General features: G+C 38.0%; 1 protein-coding gene across 1 annotated transcript in view; it reads right to left on the bottom strand.

Moving 5' to 3' along the window:
- Window positions 1-14,885: 14,885 nt before the first annotated feature.
- Window positions 14,886-20,682, bottom strand: part of GCSH (glycine cleavage system protein H) — a 30,648-nt gene continuing 24,851 nt past the window's right edge. Inside the window, exons 4-5 of the mRNA XM_060787959.2 lie at window positions 20,510-20,641; window positions 14,886-15,596 (exon numbers count right to left, since the gene is read on the bottom strand). Coding sequence (XP_060643942.2) covers window positions 15,499-15,596; window positions 20,510-20,641 — 230 coding nt within the window. The 3' untranslated portion in view covers window positions 14,886-15,498. The remainder of the gene's footprint in view (window positions 15,597-20,509; window positions 20,642-20,682) is intronic.

Genomic DNA, 20,682 nt, shown 5'->3' with positions numbered 1-20,682 from the left:
TGGTTTTGCTGCAGAAATGCCAGTTTTCATGTGTTTGATCATTTCCCATTAGTTTACTTTGAAATCACAGTGTCAAAGAGTGGTTTTGCTGCAGAAATGCCATTTTTCATGTGTTTGATCATTTCCCATTAGTTTTCTTTGAAATCACAAACTTTGTCAAAAATAGTGGTTTTGCTGCAGAAATGCCAGTCTTCATGTGTTTGATCATTTCCCATTAGTTTACACTGAAATCACTAACTGTATCAAAAGGAATTGTTTTGCTGCAGAAATGCCAGTCATGTGTTTGATCATTTCCCATTAGTTTACATTGAAATCACAAATTGTATCAAAAAGAGTGGTTTTGCTGCAGAAATGCCATTTTTCATGTGTTTATTTCCCATTAGTTTACATTGAAATCACAAACTGTATCAAAAAAGAGTGGTTTTGCTGCAAAAATGCCAGTTTTCATGTGTTTGATCATTTCCCATTAGTTTTCATTGAAATCACTGTGTCAAAAAGAGTGGTTTTGCTGCAGAAATGCAGTCTTCATGTGTTTGATCATTTCCCATTAGTTTACATTGAAATCACAAACTGTATCAAAAAAGAGTGGTTTTGCTGCAAAAATGCCAGTTTTCATGTGTTTGATCATTTCCCATTAGTTTTCATTGAAATCACTGTGTCAAAAAGAGTGGTTTTGCTGCAGAAATGCAGTCTTCATGTGTTTGATCATTTCCCATTAGTTTATATTGAAATCAGAAACTGTATCAAAAAGAGTGGTTTTGCTGCAGAAATGCCATTTTTCATGTGTTTGATCATTTCCCATTAGTTTACATTGGAATCAGAAACTGTGTCAAAAAGAGTGGTTTTGCTGCAGAAATGCCAGTCATGTGTTTGATCATTTCCCATTAGTTTACACAGAAATCACAAACGGTGTCAAAAAGAGTGGTTTTGCTGCAGAAATGCCATTTTTCATGTGTTTTATCATTTCCCATTAGTTTACTTTGAAATCACAAACTGTATCAAAAAGAGTGGTTTTGCTGCAGAAATGCCAGTCATGTGTTTGATCATTTCCCATTAGTTTACATTGAAATCACAAACTGTATCAAAAAGAGTGGTTTTGCTGCAGAAATGCCATTTTTCATGTGATTATTTCCCATTAGTTTACATTGAAATCACAAACTGTATCAAAAAAGAGTGGTTTTGCTGCAAAAATGCCAGTTTTCATGTGTTTGACCATTTCCCATTAGTTTACATTGAAATCACAAACTGTGTCAAAAAGAGTGGTTTTGCTGCAGAAATGCCATTTTTCATGTGATTATTTCCCATTAGTTTACATTGAAATCACAAACTGTAACAAAAAGAGTGGTTTTGTTGCTGAAATGCCATTTTTCATGTGTTTGATCTTTTCCCATTAGTTTACATTGAAATCACAAACTGTATCAAAGAGTGGTTTTGCTGCAGAAATGCCATTTTTCATGTGTTTGATTATTTCCCATTAGTTTACATTGAAATCACAAACTGTGTCAAAAAGAGTGGTTTTGTTGCAGAAATGCCAGTCTTCATGTGTTTGATCATTTCCCATTAGTTTACATTGAAATCACCAACGGTGTCAAAAAGAGTGGTTTGCTGCAGAAATGCCAGTCTTCATGTGTTTGATTATTTCCTATTAGTTTACATTGAAATCACAAACTGTATAAAAAAAGAGTGGTTTTGCTGCAGAAATGCCAGTCTTCATGTGTTTGATTATTTTCCATTAGTTTACATTGAAATCACAAACGGTGTCAAAAAGAGTGGTTTTGCTGCAGAAATGCCAGTCTTCATGTGTTTGATCATTTCCCATTAGTTTACATTGAAATCACAAACTGTGTCAAAAAGAGTGGTTTTGCTGGAGAATTGCCAGTCTTCATGTGTTTGATCATTTCCCATTAGTTTACATTGAAATCACAAACTGTCAAAAAGAGTGGTTTTGCTGTAGAAAAGCCAGTCTTCCTGTGTTTGATCATTTCCCATTAGTTTACATTGAAATCACAAACTGTGTCAAAAAGAGTGGTTTTGCTGCAGAAATGCCAGTTTTCATGTGTTTGATCATTTCCCATTAGTTTACTTTGAAATCACAGTGTCAAAGAGTGGTTTTGCTGCAGAAATGCCATTTTTCATGTGTTTGATCATTTCCCATTAGTTTTCTTTGAAATCACAAACTTTGTCAAAAATAGTGGTTTTGCTGCAGAAATGCCAGTCTTCATGTGTTTGATCATTTCCCATTAGTTTACACTGAAATCACTAACTGTATCAAAAGGAATTGTTTTGCTGCAGAAATGCCAGTCATGTGTTTGATCATTTCCCATTAGTTTACATTGAAATCACAAATTGTATCAAAAAGAGTGGTTTTGCTGCAGAAATGCCATTTTTCATGTGTTTATTTCCCATTAGTTTACATTGAAATCACAAACTGTATCAAAAAAGAGTGGTTTTGCTGCAAAAATGCCAGTTTTCATGTGTTTGATCATTTCCCATTAGTTTTCATTGAAATCACTGTGTCAAAAAGAGTGGTTTTGCTGCAGAAATGCAGTCTTCATGTGTTTGATCATTTCCCATTAGTTTACATTGAAATCACAAACTGTATCAAAAAAGAGTGGTTTTGCTGCAAAAATGCCAGTTTTCATGTGTTTGATCATTTCCCATTAGTTTTCATTGAAATCACTGTGTCAAAAAGAGTGGTTTTGCTGCAGAAATGCAGTCTTCATGTGTTTGATCATTTCCCATTAGTTTATATTGAAATCAGAAACTGTATCAAAAAGAGTGGTTTTGCTGCAGAAATGCCATTTTTCATGTGTTTGATCATTTCCCATTAGTTTACATTGGAATCAGAAACTGTGTCAAAAAGAGTGGTTTTGCTGCAGAAATGCCAGTCATGTGTTTGATCATTTCCCATTAGTTTACACAGAAATCACAAACGGTGTCAAAAAGAGTGGTTTTGCTGCAGAAATGCCATTTTTCATGTGTTTTATCATTTCCCATTAGTTTACTTTGAAATCACAAACTGTATCAAAAAGAGTGGTTTTGCTGCAGAAATGCCAGTCATGTGTTTGATCATTTCCCATTAGTTTACATTGAAATCACAGTGTCAAAAAGAGTGGTTTTGCTGCAGAAATGCCAGTCTTCGTGTGTTTGATCATTTCCCATTAGTTTACATTGAAATCACAAACTGTGTCAAAAAGAGTGGTTTTGCTGCAGAAATGCCATTTTTCATGTGATTATTTCCCATTAGTTTACATTGAAATCACAAACTGTAACAAAAAGAGTGGTTTTGTTGCTGAAATGCCATTTTTCATGTGTTTGATCTTTTCCCATTAGTTTACATTGAAATCACAAACTGTGTCAAAAAGAGTGGTTTTGTTGCAGAAATGCCAGTCTTCATGTGTTTGATCATTTCCCATTAGTTTACACTGAAATCACTAACTGTATCAAAAGGAATTGTTTTGCTGCAGAAATGCCAGTCATGTGTTTGATCATTTCCCATTAGTTTACATTGAAATCACAAATTGTATCAAAAAGAGTGGTTTTGCTGCAGAAATGCCATTTTTCATGTGTTTATTTCCCATTAGTTTACATTGAAATCACAAACTGTATCAAAAAAGAGTGGTTTTGCTGCAAAAATGCCAGTTTTCATGTGTTTGATCATTTCCCATTAGTTTTCATTGAAATCACTGTGTCAAAAAGAGTGGTTTTGCTGCAGAAATGCCAGTCTTCATGTGTTTGATCATTTCCCATTAGTTTATATTGAAATCAGAAACTGTATCAAAAAGAGTGGTTTTGCTGCAGAAATGCCATTTTTCATGTGTTTGATCTTTTCCCATTAGTTTACATTGAAATCGCAAACTGTATCAAAAAGAGTGGTTTTGTTGCAGAAATGCCATTTTTCATGTGTTTGATCATTTCCCATTAGTTTACGTTGGAATCAGAAACTGTGTCAAAAACAGTGGTTTTGCTGCAGAAATGCCAGTCATGTGTTTGATCATTTCCCATTAGTTTACACTGAAATCACAAACGGTGTCAAAAAGAGTGGTTTTGCTGCAGAAATGCCATTTTTCATGTGTTTGATCATTTCCCATTAGTTTACTTTGAAATCACAAACTGTATCAAAAAGAGTGGTTTTGCTGCAGAAATGCCAGTCTTCATGTGTTTGATCATTTCCCATTAGTTTACTTTGAAATCACAAACTTTGTCAAAAATAGTGGTTTTGCTGCAGAAATGCCAGTCTTCATGTGTTTGATCATTTCCCATTAGTTTACATTGAAATCACAAACTGTATCAAAAGGAATTGTTTTGCTGCAGAAATGCCAGTCATGTGTTTGATCATTTCCCATTAGTTTACATTGAAATCACAAACTGTATCAAAAAGAGTGGTTTTGCTGCAGAAATGCCATTATTCATGTGATTATTTCCCATTAGTTTACATTGAAATCACAAACTGTATCAAAAAAGAGTGGTTTTGCTGCAAAAATGCCAGTTTTCATGTGTTTGACCATTTCCCATTAGTTTACATTGAAATCACAAACTGTGTCAAAAAGAGTGGTTTTGCTGCAGAAATGCCAGTCTTCATGTGTTTGATCATTTCCCATTAGTTTATATTGAAATCAGAAACTGTATCAAAAAAGTGGTTTTGCTGCAGAAATGGTTTGATCATTTCCCATTAATTTACATTGAAATCACAAACTGTATCAAAAAGAGTGGTTTTGCTGCAGAAATGCCATTTTTCATGTGTTTGATTATTTCCCATTAGTTTACATTGAAATAACAAACTGTGTCAAAAAGAGTGGTTTTGCTGCAGAAATGACAGTCTCCATGTGTTTGATTATTTTCCATTAGTTTACATTGAAATCACAAACTGTGTCAAAAAGAGTGGTTTTGCTGCAGAAATGCCAGTCTTCATGTGTTTGATCATTTCCCATTAGTTTACACTGAAATCATAGTGTCAAAAAGAGTGGTTTTGCTGCAAAAATGCCAGTCTTCATGTGTTTGATCATTTCCCATTAGTTTACATTGAAATCACAAACTGTGTCAAAAAGAGTGGTTTTGCTGCAGAAATGCCAGTCTTCATGTGTTTGATCATTTCCCATTAGTTTACACTGAAATCATAGTGTCAAAAAGAGTGGTTTTGCTGCAGAAATGCCATTTTTCATGTGTTTGATCATTTCCCATTAGTTTACTTTGAAATCACAGTATCAGAGTGGTTTTGCTGCAGAAATGCCATTTTTCATGTGTTTGATCATTTCCCATTACGTTGAAATCACAAACTGTATCAAAAAGAGTGGTTTTGCTGCAGAAATTCCAGTCTTCATGTGTTTGATCATTTCCCATTAGTTTACGTTGAAATCACAAACTGTGTCAAAAAGAGTGGTTTTGCTGCAGAAATGCCATATTTCATGTGTTTGATCATTTCCCATTAGTTTACTTTGAAATCACAGTGTCAAAGAGTGGTTTTGCTGCAGAAATGCCATTTTTCATGTGTTTGATCATTTCCCATTAGTTTACATTGAAATCACAAACTTTGTCAAAAAGAGTGGTTTTGCTGCAGAAATGCCAGTCTTCATGTGTTTGATCATTTCCCATTAGTTTACATTGAAATCACAAACTGTATCAAAAGGAATTGTTTTGCTGCAGAAATGCCAGTCTTCATGTGTTTGATCATTTCCCATTAGTTTACATTGAAATCACAAACTGTATCAAAAGGAATTGTTTTGCTGCAGAAATGCCAGTCATGTGTTTGATCATTTCCCATTAGTTTACATTGAAATCACAAACTGTATCAAAAAGAGTGGTTTTGCTGCAGAAATGCCATTATTCATGTGATTATTTCCCATTAGTTTACATTGAAATCACAAACTGTATCAAAAAAGAGTGGTTTTGCTGCAAAAATGCCAGTTTTCATGTGTTTGACCATTTCCCATTAGTTTACATTGAAATCACAAACTGTGTCAAAAAGAGTGGTTTTGCTGCAGAAATGCCAGTCTTCATGTGTTTGATCATTTCCCATTAGTTTATATTGAAATCAGAAACTGTATCAAAAAAGTGGTTTTGCTGCAGAAATGGTTTGATCATTTCCCATTAATTTACATTGAAATCACAAACTGTATCAAAAAGAGTGGTTTTGCTGCAGAAATGCCATTTTTCATGTGTTTGATTATTTCCCATTAGTTTACATTGAAATAACAAACTGTGTCAAAAAGAGTGGTTTTGCTGCAGAAATGACAGTCTCCATGTGTTTGATTATTTTCCATTAGTTTACATTGAAATCACAAACTGTGTCAAAAAGAGTGGTTTTGCTGCAGAAATGCCAGTCTTCATGTGTTTGATCATTTCCCATTAGTTTACACTGAAATCATAGTGTCAAAAAGAGTGGTTTTGCTGCAAAAATGCCAGTCTTCATGTGTTTGATCATTTCCCATTAGTTTACATTGAAATCACAAACTGTGTCAAAAAGAGTGGTTTTGCTGCAGAAATGCCAGTCTTCATGTGTTTGATCATTTCCCATTAGTTTACACTGAAATCATAGTGTCAAAAAGAGTGGTTTTGCTGCAGAAATGCCATTTTTCATGTGTTTGATCATTTCCCATTAGTTTACTTTGAAATCACAGTATCAGAGTGGTTTTGCTGCAGAAATGCCATTTTTCATGTGTTTGATCATTTCCCATTACGTTGAAATCACAAACTGTATCAAAAAGAGTGGTTTTGCTGCAGAAATTCCAGTCTTCATGTGTTTGATCATTTCCCATTAGTTTACGTTGAAATCACAAACTGTGTCAAAAAGAGTGGTTTTGCTGCAGAAATGCCATATTTCATGTGTTTGATCATTTCCCATTAGTTTACTTTGAAATCACAGTGTCAAAGAGTGGTTTTGCTGCAGAAATGCCATTTTTCATGTGTTTGATCATTTCCCATTAGTTTACATTGAAATCACAAACTTTGTCAAAAAGAGTGGTTTTGCTGCAGAAATGCCAGTCTTCATGTGTTTGATCATTTCCCATTAGTTTACATTGAAATCACAAACTGTATCAAAAGGAATTGTTTTGCTGCAGAAATGCCAGTCTTCATGTGTTTGATCATTTCCCATTAGTTTACATTGAAATCACAAACTGTATCAAAAAGAGTGGTTTAGCTGCAGAAATGCCATTTTTCATGTGATTATTTCCCATTAGTTTACATTGAAATCACAAACTGTATAAAAAAAGAGTGGTTTTGCTGCAAAAATGCCAGTCTTCATGTGTTTGATCATTTCCCATTAATTTACATTGAAATCACTGTGTCAAAAAGAGTGGTTTTGCTGCAAAAATGCCAGTCTTCATGTGTTTGATCATTTCCCATTAGTTTATATTGAAATCAGAAACTGTATCAAAAAGAGCGGTTTTGCTGCAAAAATGCCAGTCTTCATGTGTTTGATCATTTCCCATTAATTTACATTGAAATCACAAACTGTATCAAAAAGAGTGGTTTTGCTGCAGAAATGACAGTCTCCATGTGTTTGATTATTTTCCATTAGTTTACATTGAAATCACAAACTGTGTCAAAAAGAGTGGTTTTGCTGCAGAAATGACAGTCTCCATGTGTTTGATCATTTCCCATTAGTTTACGTTGAAATCACAAACTGTGTCAAAAAGAGTGGTTTTGCTGTAGAAATGCCATATTTCATGTGTTTGATCATTTCCCATTAGTTTACTTTGAAATCACAGTGTCAAAGAGTGGTTTTGCTGCAGAAATGCCATTTTTCATGTGTTTGATCATTTCCCATTAGTTTACATTGAAATCACAAACTTTGTCAAAAAGAGTGGTTTTGCTGCAGAAATGCCAGTCTTCATGTGTTTGATCATTTCCCATTAGTTTACATTGAAATCACAAACTGTATCAAAAGGAATTGTTTTGCTGCAGAAATGCCAGTCTTCATGTGTTTGATCATTTCCCATTAGTTTACATTGAAATCACAAACTGTATCAAAAAGAGTGGTTTAGCTGCAGAAATGCCATTTTTCATGTGATTATTTCCCATTAGTTTACATTGAAATCACAAACTGTATAAAAAAAGAGTGGTTTTGCTGCAAAAATGCCAGTCTTCATGTGTTTGATCATTTCCCATTAATTTACATTGAAATCACTGTGTCAAAAAGAGTGGTTTTGCTGCAAAAATGCCAGTCTTCATGTGTTTGATCATTTCCCATTAGTTTATATTGAAATCAGAAACTGTATCAAAAAGAGCGGTTTTGCTGCAAAAATGCCAGTCTTCATGTGTTTGATCATTTCCCATTAATTTACATTGAAATCACAAACTGTATCAAAAAGAGTGGTTTTGCTGCAGAAATGCCATTTTTCATGTGTTTTTTCCCCTTTAGTTTACAGTGAAATCACAAACTGTGTCAAAAAGAGTGGTTTTGCTGCAGAAATGACAGTCTCCATGTGTTTGATTATTTTCCATTAGTTTACATTGAAATCACAAACTGTGTCAAAAAGAGTGGTTTTGCTGCAGAAATGCCAGTCTTCATGTGTTTGATCATTTCCCATTAGTTTACATTGAAATCACAAACTGTGTCAGAAAGAGTGGTTTTACTGCAGATATGTCAATCTTCATGTATTTGGTCATTTCTGATTAGTTTACATTGAAATCACACAAAGTATCTGAAGCAGTGTTAATGCAGAGATGGCAAACTTCATGTATTTGGTCATTTCTGATTAGTTTACATCGAAATCGCACGAAGTATCAGAAACAGTGGAGTTACTGCAGATGTGTTAAACTTCATGTATTTGGTCATTTCTGATTAGTTTACATTGAAATGGCACAAAGTGTCAGAAAGAGTGCAATTACTGTAGATATGTCAATCACGTATTCGGTCATTTCTGATTAGTTTACATTGAAAAGACACAAAGTATCAAAAACAGAGGGGTTACTGCAGATGTGTTAAACTTCATGTATTTGGTCATTTCTGATTAGTTTACATTGAAATGGCACAAAGTATCAAAAACAGAGGAGTTACTGCAGAAATGGCAATCTTCATGTATTTGATCATTTCTCATTAGTTTACATTGAAATGATACAAAGTATCAAAAACAGTGGAGTTACTGCAGATATGTTAAACTTCCATGTATTTGGTCATTTCTGATTACTTTACATTGAAATCACACAAAGTATCAGAAACAGTGGAGTTACTGCAGATATGTTAAACTTCCATGTATTTGGTCATTTCTGATTACTTTACATTGAAATCATACAAAGTGTCAGAAAGAGTGCAATTACTGCAGAAATGGCAATCTTCATGTATTTGGTCATTTCTCATTAGTTTACCTTGAAATGATACAAAGTATCAAAAATAGTAGAGTTACTGCAGATATGTTAAACATCATGTATTCGGTCATTTCTGATTAGTTTACATTGAAATCACAAGAAGTGTCAGCATGAAGTTTGCCATCTCTGTAGTAACTCCACTGTTTCAGATACTTTGTGTGATTTCAATGTAAACTAATCAGAAATGACCAAATGCATGAAGTTTGTCATCTTTGCAGTAACTCAATTGTTTTTGATACTTTGTTTTGATACTTTTTGATACCCCAAGTTCACCAAGTTTGAAATGACTTAAAAGCATTTAACAATAACATGCTCAGTGGCCAAAGAAACCTCTGTCGTATAAAGAAGCATCTCAATCCCAGGTGAAAAATCAATACTGTATTTTGCTTGCAGGTTTTATATCATGCCTTTTAAGAGAGGAGAATGTGGGTTAATATGAGCAGTTGTTGTTGTTGTTCATTCGTTCAGTCGTCTCCGACTCTTCGTGACCTCATGGACCAGCCCACGCCAGAGCTCCCTGTCGGCCGTCACCACCCCCAGCTCCTTCAAGGTCAGTCCAGTCACTTCAAGGATGCCATCCATCCATCTTGCCCTTGGTCGGCCCCTCTTCCTTTTGCCTTCCACTTTCCCCAGCATAATTGTCTTCTCTAGGCTTTCCTGTCTCCTCATGATGTGGCCAAAGTACTTCAACTTTGTCTCTAGTATCTTTCCCTCCAGTGAGCAGTCGGGCTTTATTTCCTGGAGGATGGACTGGTTGGATCTTCTCGCAGTCCAAGGCACTCTCAGCACTTTCCTCCAGCACCACAGCTCAAAAGCATCGATCTTCCTTCGCTCAGCCTTCCCGAAGGTCCAGCTCTCACATCCGTAGGTGACTACAGGGAATACCATGGCTTTGACTAGGCGGATCTTTGTTGCCAGTCTGATGTCTCTACTCTTTACTATTTTATCGAGACTGGACATTGCTCTCCTCCCAAGAAGTAAGCGTCTTCTGATTTCCTGGCCACAGTCTGCATCTGCAGTAATCTTTGCACCTAGAAATACAAAGTCTGTCACGGCCTCCACGGTTTCTCCCTCTATTTTCCAGTTGTCAATCATTCTTGTTGCCATAATCTTGGTTTTTTTGACGTTTAGCTGCAACCCGGCTTTTGCGCTTTCTTCTTTCACCTTGATTAGAAGGCTCCTCAGCTCCTCCTCGCTTTCGGCCATCAGAGTGGTGTCATCTGCATATCTGAGGTTGTTAATGTTTCTTCCAGCAATTTTCACCCCAGCTTTGCATTCATCAAGCCCCGCACATCGCATGATGTGTTCTGCATACAAGTTAAAAAGGTTGGGTGAGAGGATGCAGCCTTGCCGTACGCCTTTCCCAATCTTGAACCAGTCTGTTGTTCCGTGGTCAGTTCTGACTGTTGCTACTTGGTCCTTGTACAGATTCCTCAGGAGAGAGACAAGGTGGCTTGGGATGCCCATCCCACTAAGAACTTGCCACAATTTATTATGATCCACACAGTCAAAGGCTTTAGAATAGTCAATGAAGCAGAAGTAGATGTTTTTCTGAAACTCCCTGCTTTTCTCCATTATCCAGCGGATATTGGCAATTTGGTCTCTCGTTCCTCTACCTTTTCTAAACCCAGCTTGAACATCTGGCAACTCTCGCTCCATGTATTGCTGGAGTCTTCCTTGCAGGATCTTGAGCATTACCTTACTGGCATGAGAAATAAGGGCCACTGTACGGAAGTTTGAGCAGTCTTTCGCATTTCCCTTTTTTGGTATGGGGATATAAGTTGATTTTTTCCAGTCTGATGGCCATTCTTGTGTTTTCCATATTTGCTGGCAAATGGCATGCATCACCTTGACAGCATCATCTTTTAAGATTTTAAACAGTTCAGCTGGGATCCCGTCGTCTCCTGCTGCCTTGTTGTTAGCAATGCTTCTTAAGGCCCATTCAACCTCACTCCTCAGGATGTCTGGTTCTAATTCATTCACCACACCGTCAAAACTATCCTCAATATTATTATCCTTCCTATACAGATCTTCTGTATAGTCTCGCCACCTTCTCTTGATCTCTTCAGCTTCTGTTAGGTCCCTGCCATCTTTGTTTCTTATCATGCCAATTTTTGCCTGAAATTTACCTCCAATGTTTCTAATTTTCTGGAAGAGGTCTCTTGTCCTTCCTATTCTGTTGTCTTCTTCCACTTCCATGCATTGCTTATTTAAAAATAGTTCCTTATCTCTTCTGGCTAACCTCTGGAATTGCGCATTTGACTGGGCATATCTCCCCTTATCCCTGTTTCCTTTTGCTTTCCTCCTTTCTTGGGCTACTTCCAGTGTCTCAGCAGACAACCATTTTGCCTTCTTGGTTTTCTTTTTCTTTGGGACGTACTTTGTTGCTGCCTCCTGAACAATGTCTCGGACTTCTGTCCATAGTTCTTCTGGGGCTCTGTTTACTAAATCTAGTCCTTCAAATCTGTTCTTCACTTCCACTGTATATTCGCTAGGAATGTTAGTGAGATCATATCTAACTGGTCTGTGTATTTTCCCTGATCTCTTTAGTTTTATTCTAAATTGGGCAATAAGAAGTTCGTGATCTGAGCTACAGTCAGCCCCAGGTCTTGTTTTCACCGACTGGATGGATGTCCGCCACCTTTGGCTGCAAAGGATGTAGTCAATCTGATTTCGGTGTTGACCGTCTGGAGAGGTCCATGTGTAAAGCCGTCTTTTAGGTTGTTGGAAGAGAGTATTCGTTATACACAGCGAGTTTTCCTGGCAAAATTCTATCAGCCTGCGTCCCGCTTCATTTTGTTCTCCCAGACCATGCTTGCCTGTGATCCCTGTTGTCATTTGACTTCCCACCTTGGCATTCCAGTCTCCTGTAATGAAAATAATGTCTCTTTTTGGTGTATTATCCAGTAGTTCCTGCAGATCCTCATAGAACTGATCTACTTCTGCTTCTTCAGCAGCTGTGGTTGGGGCATATATTTGGATCACTGTAATGTTGAAAGGCTTTCCTTGCACTCGAATTGAGATCATTCTGTCATTTTTTGGGTTGTATCCAAGCACCGCTTTAGCGAATTTCTTATTAATTATGAAGGCTACTCCATTTCTTCGATGTTCCTCTTGTCCGCAGTAGTAGATCTGGTGGTCATCTGATGTGAAGTGGCCCATTCCAGTCCATTTCAGTTCGCTGACCCCCAGAATGTCTATCTTTAGTCTTGACATCTCACCAATAACAACATCCAATTTGCCCTGGCTCATAGATCTTACATTCCAGGTTCCTATGGTGTGTTGATCTTTAGAGCATCGGATTCGTCGTTCACCTCCAGTACCGTCGGCCGCTAGCCTTCCTTTCGGCTTTGAGCTAGCTGCGTCATCACATCTGGGGCTAGTTGAACTTATCCTCTGCTCCTCCCCAGTAGCATTTTGGCCATCTTCCGACCTGGGAGTCCCATCTTCCAATGGCATACCGACATATCTCTGGTTGTACTGATCCATTTAGTTTTCTTGGCAAGGATACTGGAGTGGTTTGCCATTGCCTTCCCCAGGGATCACGCTTGGTCTGACCTCTCTGCCACAACCGTCCCGTCTTGGGTGTCCCTTCACGGTTTCGCTCATGACATCATTGAGGTGCTCAAGCTCCAGCGCCCCGACAAGGCGGTGATCCTTTGCTGGAGATGAGCAGTTAAAACCCTTTAAGACCTTCAACTGTACATCTCTTTGTCCCATTGCCTTCTCAGGCTCATTTGGTGGGAACAAGGACTGCTTGCCATGATTAGACAGTATCTATTGCAGTGGTTCCCAATCTTTGGTCCTCCAGGTGTTTTGGACATCAGCTCCCGCAACTCCTAACAGCTGATAAGCTGGCTGGGATTTCTGTGAGTTGAAGTCCAAAACACTTGGAGGACCAAAGGTTGGGAACCACTGATTAAGGCAATGTCTGGCCCTCCAGATGTTAACTCACTGCCAATCTTGTTGGTGGCTTCTGGGAGTTAAAGTGCAAACTTTCAGAATGAACAGATGCTAAGAACCACTTATTTAAGAAATGGGTTGGCAAACCACCTCTCCAAATAATAACAATAAAAACACCAAGGGTTCATGCATGAAGTTTGTCATCTTTGCAGTAACTCAATTGTTTTTGATACTTTGTTTTGATACTTTTTGATACCCCAAGTTCACCAAGTTTGAAATGACTTAAAAGCATTTAATAATAACATGCTCAGTGGCCAAAGAAACCTCTTTGTCGTATAAAGAAGCATCTCAATCCCAGGTGAAATCCCAAGTGGTTCATGCATGAACCACTTATTTAAGAAATGGGTTGGCAAACCACCTCTCCAAATACTAACAATAAAAACACCAAGGGGGCTCAGTACACATACACAGTAAACATTCAGTGCTGTTTTGGATAGACAGGACAGAGACAGACAGAACAGAAAGGAGGTATGTTGTGTCGACGTCCAGCTTTTTGGCAGTTTGGAGATAGTGCTCAAATCAAGCCACAGGGGGGTGCTGTTGCTCCATCCTATATGACAGTGGTTCTCAACCTGTGGGTCCTCAGATGTTTTGACCTTCAACTCCCAGAAATCCTAACAGCTGGTAAACTGGCTGGGATTTCTGGGAGTTGTAGGCCAAAACACCTGGGGACCCACAGGCTGAGAACCACTGCTCTATGACAAAGAGTCATCAGGTCTTTCTCCTTCCTTTTGGTCACCAGGTATTTTCTAATCATTTTCTTTATGGTGTCATAAAATACCTCACCCGCTTTTTAGTGGTACCTAATTTTTCTACTTACAGCTCAAGCTGTTTTCGAACTGCTTAGGTAAACAATGAGCTGGGCTAACAGTTGAGTGCTCATGCTGACCCAATGCTTCAAACTGGTAAACTTTCAGTTGGTAGATCTTGGTGATTTACCAGCTGAGCTACAGCAACCATCTTCACCATCATTTGGGCTGAAATTGTATTTTTGAACTGCAATACCTTGATGGGAATTTGAGTAAGGGAACCTGCTCTGATTGTGGATGAAAGAATGTGAACATTCCAACATATTAAATGCACAGATCATGCCACTGGGAAGATCAACTCCCGTAAAAGTCTTGTTCTTTGTTGTCTGATATTGATAAGCATCTTTATTTTATACCTGCAGCCATTGTTGCAGTTTATTGATTTTAACTAGTAGCGTTTTATTATGTTATACTATTTGTTATTGTGTTATTGTTGATGCACTTTCTGTATTTGTATGTTTGCACTATTGAGTGCTTTTGTGAGCTGCCCTGAGTCCTTTTGGGGAGATGGAGGAGGTGTATAAATAAATAAATAATAATTATCTTTTGATACATTTACATTTATCTCCAGTGTTTTGCAGCTGTGTAAAGCAAGACTTAAAATTCTGTATGCAAAAGCACCCAGCTCCTAACAGTTCATAAGAAAAATTTGTGTAACAATTTACAGATTTAACTGTGTATAATGATAAATTACTAAATTCTTGTTTGCTTGGATCCTACACATTCCTCAACTTTCATACTTTAAATCTTAAACCCATGGAGAGGCTATTGCAAAACACAAAAAGGAACAGCAAACGCAGTCAGTAAAGTCAGGATTTTTTTATTACCTTTTATCTTTTTCACTGTAAAGCAGGAGCTTTATCTATCAAAGATGGCCACACTTCCAAAGTTTCACTAAAATATGTAAGATCTGACTCTGCTCTAATCATCAGGAACTTCCACTAATTCCTATCATTCTCAAAGCACCAAATATAGCTTTTAATATTGAAACCTGATTGAAAGGGGACTGACATACCAGTGGGCTCATGGAATGTGGCAGAAGTGTCGACAGGATAAAAATGATGATGAAAGCACAACCTGTGCTATGGAATTAAGGCTGTTGCATCCTGTTTCAATTCTACTTTCTCATTAATCTACACCAGAGGGAATTATAAACATCAAACAGTGAAATCATTTAAGTGCATTGATTAGACTTAAAAATGACCCCAAAGCTCATATAGAAGATACTGAGTAGTTAAAGGTGCACATTTTTTCTGATTTGCAGTCATTAATGGGCAGAGATAAATCCATTTTGAATACAAGGCAGCACATTTTCCTTCAAAATCTCCTTGACAAACTGGTCAGAGTTGGACCTTCTGTCCACCACTAATTTTGGACTATACTAAGTGGCTTGTACTACTTTACTCTTAACTTCCAGTCACTCCTCCATAGATTTTATGTATTTCTCATATGCTTCTTCACTCATGAGTTCATCACATTCTGAAGGATTATCCACAGTCATCTTGATAAGCCAGCCTGTAAGCAAGAAGATAAAGATATGTTTCAAAATACAGCTCCAGTAAAGGAAGATAGATGCTTTTGAACTATGATGTTGGAGGAAAGTTCTGAGAGTGCCTTGGACCGTCAGAAGATCTAACCAGTCCATACTTAAGCCCGACTTCTCAATGTGGGGAAGGATATTACAGGCAAAGACAAAGTACTTTGGCCACATAATGAGAAGAAAAGAAAGCTTGGAGAAGGCAATGATGCTGGGGGAAATGGAAGGAAAAAGGAAGAGGGGCCGACCAAGGGTAAGATGGATGGATGGTATCCTTGAAGTGACAGGCTTGACTCTGAAGGAGTTGGGGGTGGTGACGGGCGACAGGGAGCTCTGGCATGGGCTGGTTCATGAGGTCACAAAGAGTCGGAAGCAAGTGAACGAATAAACAACAACAAAAGGTTCTCTCCTGAGCTTAGCACTTTCCATTTACGGTAAATGGTCCTATTGAAAATGTTTCACTAACCAAAGTTAAGAAGTAAGATAATTATGACTCTACTAATAAATAGATGCAGATAATAACAGTAATGACAACAACAAAAGTTTATTTGTAGACCGCCCTATCTTTCCAAAGGTACTCCACATATATGGCAAACATTCAATGCCAAAATGGAAAAAAAAACCATATTCAAACAAATTATATCAGGACAAACTATATTAAACAATATAAAAGCAACCCAACTCTAAACTTATTAATAGACAAAGTAACTGGCAATAAGAACTTAAAAGCAACTAAGAACAACAGCTAAGACCTTATAAAAAGATGACATGTTTGTGCAACAACCAGCAGGCTGAAGTCAGTTCCAGTCTCTAGACTAGGTTTAACATATCTAGGTGAGAGTATAAGTCAGGCACATTAGTCTTCCTCCTCTCCATATACCAAAGTCCATAGATGGGTGTTCAGCAGTTTTTTAAAAGCGAGGAAAGAGGGAGCAGTTTTTAATTCTTCTGGGAGGGAGTTCCAGAGGTGAGGAGTGATCATGGAGAAGGCCCCATCTCTCATTCCCACCAGCCCTGCTTGAGATGGGGGTAAGACCGAGAGCAGGGTCTCTTCTATGGATCACAAGGCTCGGGCCAGTTTGTATATGGAGATGCAGTTCCACAAATTGTCTGGGCCTGAACCATTTAGGGATTTATAGGTCACTAGCTGTACCCTGCCACGCGTTGCTGTGGCCCTCAGATAAGAGAGGAATTCCAGTTGAAGCAATAGACAGAAGGGACAGATGGAAGGGACATTGATAGATGGAACAGAAGGTAGATGGATAGAACATAGATAGGTTGGTAGGTAGTAGGTAGATATGTAGATGGAGTGGTTGATGGATTGAAGGATGGATGGACATACAGACAAAGGGGGTTGGACTGGATGGCCTCTGGGACTCCCTTCCAACTGGTTGACCATCTGTCGGGAGGGCTTTGATGGTGTCTTCCTTTACTGTAAAATGAGGTTGGACTGGATGGCCTTTGGGGCCCCTTCCTATACCTCAAAGGGTTTCCCGTGCCTGTCCTTCCGTGCGTGGTATCAAAGGGTCCCTTCCCCGGCGATCCCCCTCCCTCCCTCCCCGGCCTCCCTCCCTCCCCGGCCTCCCTCCCTCCCCGGCCTCCCTCCTAGCCACTCGTTGCTGTGGCCTAGCTTGGTGATATGGAAAATATTTGAAAAGTAAACAACTAAATATTTTTTTAATTAAAATACTAACAGTAAAATATTTTAAAGTTAATTAAGTATTTTTAGATTTAAATTTTATAAAGGTAAACAATTTAATATTTTAAAATTAAAACATTAAAGTTAAATAATTTAAAATTAAATAATTATTTTAAGAACAAATTATTAAGTAATTAAATATTTCATAATTAAACCAAATAAATACATTTAAATAAAGTATTATGATATGTAAATATTAAAAATGTATAAATTATAATATTAAAATTAAAGAATAATATTAAAATTAAACAATTTTATATTTTAAATTTGAAATATTAAAATAAAATAATGTAATGTTTTTAAAATCAAAATATGTAAATGAAATATTTTAGAACTAAAGAATTAAATATTTTATAATGAAAATATTGAAATATGTTTAAATTAAACAAATATTTGAAACTTAAAATATCTAAATGAAGTATTCAAAAGTTAAATATTTTAAAATGAAAATAATTAAATATTTTAAAATTAAATAAGTATTTTATAATTAACATGTTATCAAAAATATTTTGAAAGGGTTATATAAATTTATAGATATATATTGCCAATTATTACATGGCTGTATGGATTTGTTTGGTCAGTTCAATTTTTTTGTAGTTCTTTGGGATAGATTTTTATGTGTCATATCATTGACTTAAAGCCTATTAGAGTTGATATATTTATTATTTTGGATTATTATTATTATTATTATTATTATTACGCTATTTGATCCTATATGCTTGGGATGCTATATCTGTAAAATGAATGGTGTCTTCCTGCCTGGCAGAATGGGGTTGGAATTGGATGGCCATCTGTTGGGAGGGCTTGAATGGGGTCTTCCTGCCTGACATGGTTTCTGTATTCTGAGCCTGGGTTATCAATGGATTTGCTCTGGGCTTGATTGCTTTTGCTTTCGCAGAGATTCCTTTCTCCCGATTAGTCTGGAGAGATATTTTAAGGCAGGCCTGCGGGGATGAGGGCTTTTCCTCCAGCTCCTGAACAGAGAGCCTCCTCTCGTGGGAGCCTGCTGGCCATGCATGTGCACTCCTTCCCTCCCCCTCCCTCCCTGAGGCTTAAGTTGGACATCTTTCTGAGGGGGGAGGGGGGGGGAAGTGTTTTTTTGGGGTTTTTGTGAGTGGAGAACATAGCTTGCTTGAAATAGTGTCTGGTGTCAAAATTTGGTGTCAATTCCCCCAGTGGTTTTTGAGTTCTGATGGTATCACAAACGAACATTACATTTTTATTTATATAGATAACCAGCATCTTGTATTTAGCCTGGAAGCAGATCGGAGCCAGTGGAGCTGCCGAAGCATAGGAGTCGTCCGCTCACGGTATGGCACTCCAGTTAACCATCTGGCCGCCAATCTCTGCACTAACTGCAGTTTTCAAACTATCTTCAAAGGCATCCTCACATAGAGAGCATTGCAGTAGTCCAGATATGAAGTAACGAGGGCATGGACTACAATGGCCAGATCTGGGGTCTCAAGGTGCGGGCACAGCTGGCGTGCTAGTTTTAATTGTGTGAAGGCGCTCCTGCCACCACCGACACATAGTTTCAGGGGTCAGTGATGAGTCCAGGATAACTCCCAGACTTCAAGGGGAGCGTGACCCTGCCCAACACAGGCTGTAATCTCACATCTTGGTCCACTTTCTGATTGATCAGGAGTTAAACAGAATTATGAATGCATGCTAAAGATGGCCAATCAGTCCCAATGTTCACAAGATGACTTTCCTGTAGTGAGACAGTCTTCTTCTGGCTGATACCGCCTACGTAATTTTTGTTTATTTTTCTTTTAAACTATTCAGTCTCATGCCTAATTAAAATTTATTTCCCTCTTTCTGTGTAGCCAGGAGGGACAAAGGTTCATCTTGTTTTCATCTCCATTCTCATTCTTTGAGTCTCTCTTCCTTCTAGGAAATCCAAAAGACCTGTCCCTTAGAGAATTAATGTTTCCTTTGCCCTTCACACTTCCAGAGTATGAGGTCAGAAAGGGATCAGGGTTGCTGCTGTTCCGGTGAACAGCAAACAAGATATGAAAGAAAGCATCAGGATCTTCTCTTCAAATAAGTCATCAAAGATATACTGTCTCAAAGGCTAAACCACAATGATGCAGAGTCTTACTGCTCACATTTCTTTTGGATCTACAATACAGCTTCCCTTGAAAAGTCACCATTCTTATTGTGTCAATGAGAGTCGTGCTAGTAGTCAATCATGTTTAACATTTTATATCTGCTATGACCTCTCCAAGACTGTAACAATTTTGCATCTTCAAGATGTACTGGACTACAATTGCCATGATTGCGAGGCAGGAAGGTCGACTACACTGGAGTTGTTGCTTTGTAACTAATGGCTATACTGGCTAGGAGTAGGAGCTGTGGTGGCGCAATGGGTTAAATCCTTGTGCTGGCTGAACTACTGACCTGAAGATTGGCGGATCGAATCTGTGACATGGGGTGAGCTCCCGTCTGTCAGCTCCAGCTCCCCATGCAGGGACATGAGAGAAGCCTCTCGTAGTATGGTAACACATTGCATCCCCTGGGCAACGTCCTTGCAGACAGCCAATTCTCTCACACCAGAAGCAACTTGCAGTTTCACAAGTCGCTTCTGACATGAAAAAAAAACTGGCTGAGAGCGATGTGAGCTCCAGGACAATGCATCTGCGAGTGTCAGGCTGAGCCAAAATCTCCAGCAAGCCAATAAATATGATTTAGCTAACCTTCAGCTGCACCTTGTTTCCACTGACCTCATGTAAGATGCCACTTATCTGGAATATGAGGTAGTGTTTTCTTTTACAGCTTATTCAGAGATACTGTTATATTAAACACCTTCTATTGAATGAACAGCACTGAAGCTTTCTTTATCACTTCTGCTGGGTGCAGAATATCAGAAGGGGCACCATGACTGGCTGTGCTCATCCAGTATCATGGCATTAAGTCACCAGCAACAAGGGATGAAACCAAGGAAACATCAGCTCCTACAAAACTGCCAAAATAGATAAGAAGCACCATAGTCCCCAGCCAAACTGACAATGTTTCTCTTCTTCAGGAAGGGAGATTCTGGCCATGACATGCCTAAAGTTGCTTAGCCAATGTTTGACATTTAAGTATTGAAAATACAATAGAATCCTATATTTATCCCAGTGTTCTTGTCCTAACTATCCACTTAGTGATAGCAGAAACAGTTTCAAGACGGAAAAAAACCTAGTCTCTTACCATCTTGGTAGCAAGATTTGTTGACAAGTCCTGGATTATCGGCAAGGGCAGTGTTAATTTCTGTTACTTCTCCAGTGAGTGGGGAGTAGAGTTCACTAGCTGCCTTCACACTTTCCAAAGCACCAAACTCATCTGAAGGACAGAAATGGGGAGAAAAAAAACAGACAACTTAT

Source organism: Anolis sagrei, chromosome 8 (assembly GCF_037176765.1).
Source record: "Anolis sagrei isolate rAnoSag1 chromosome 8, rAnoSag1.mat, whole genome shotgun sequence".
Lineage (NCBI taxonomy): Eukaryota > Metazoa > Chordata > Lepidosauria > Squamata > Dactyloidae > Anolis > Anolis sagrei.
This window is presented reverse-complemented; position numbering and strand designations above follow the sequence as displayed.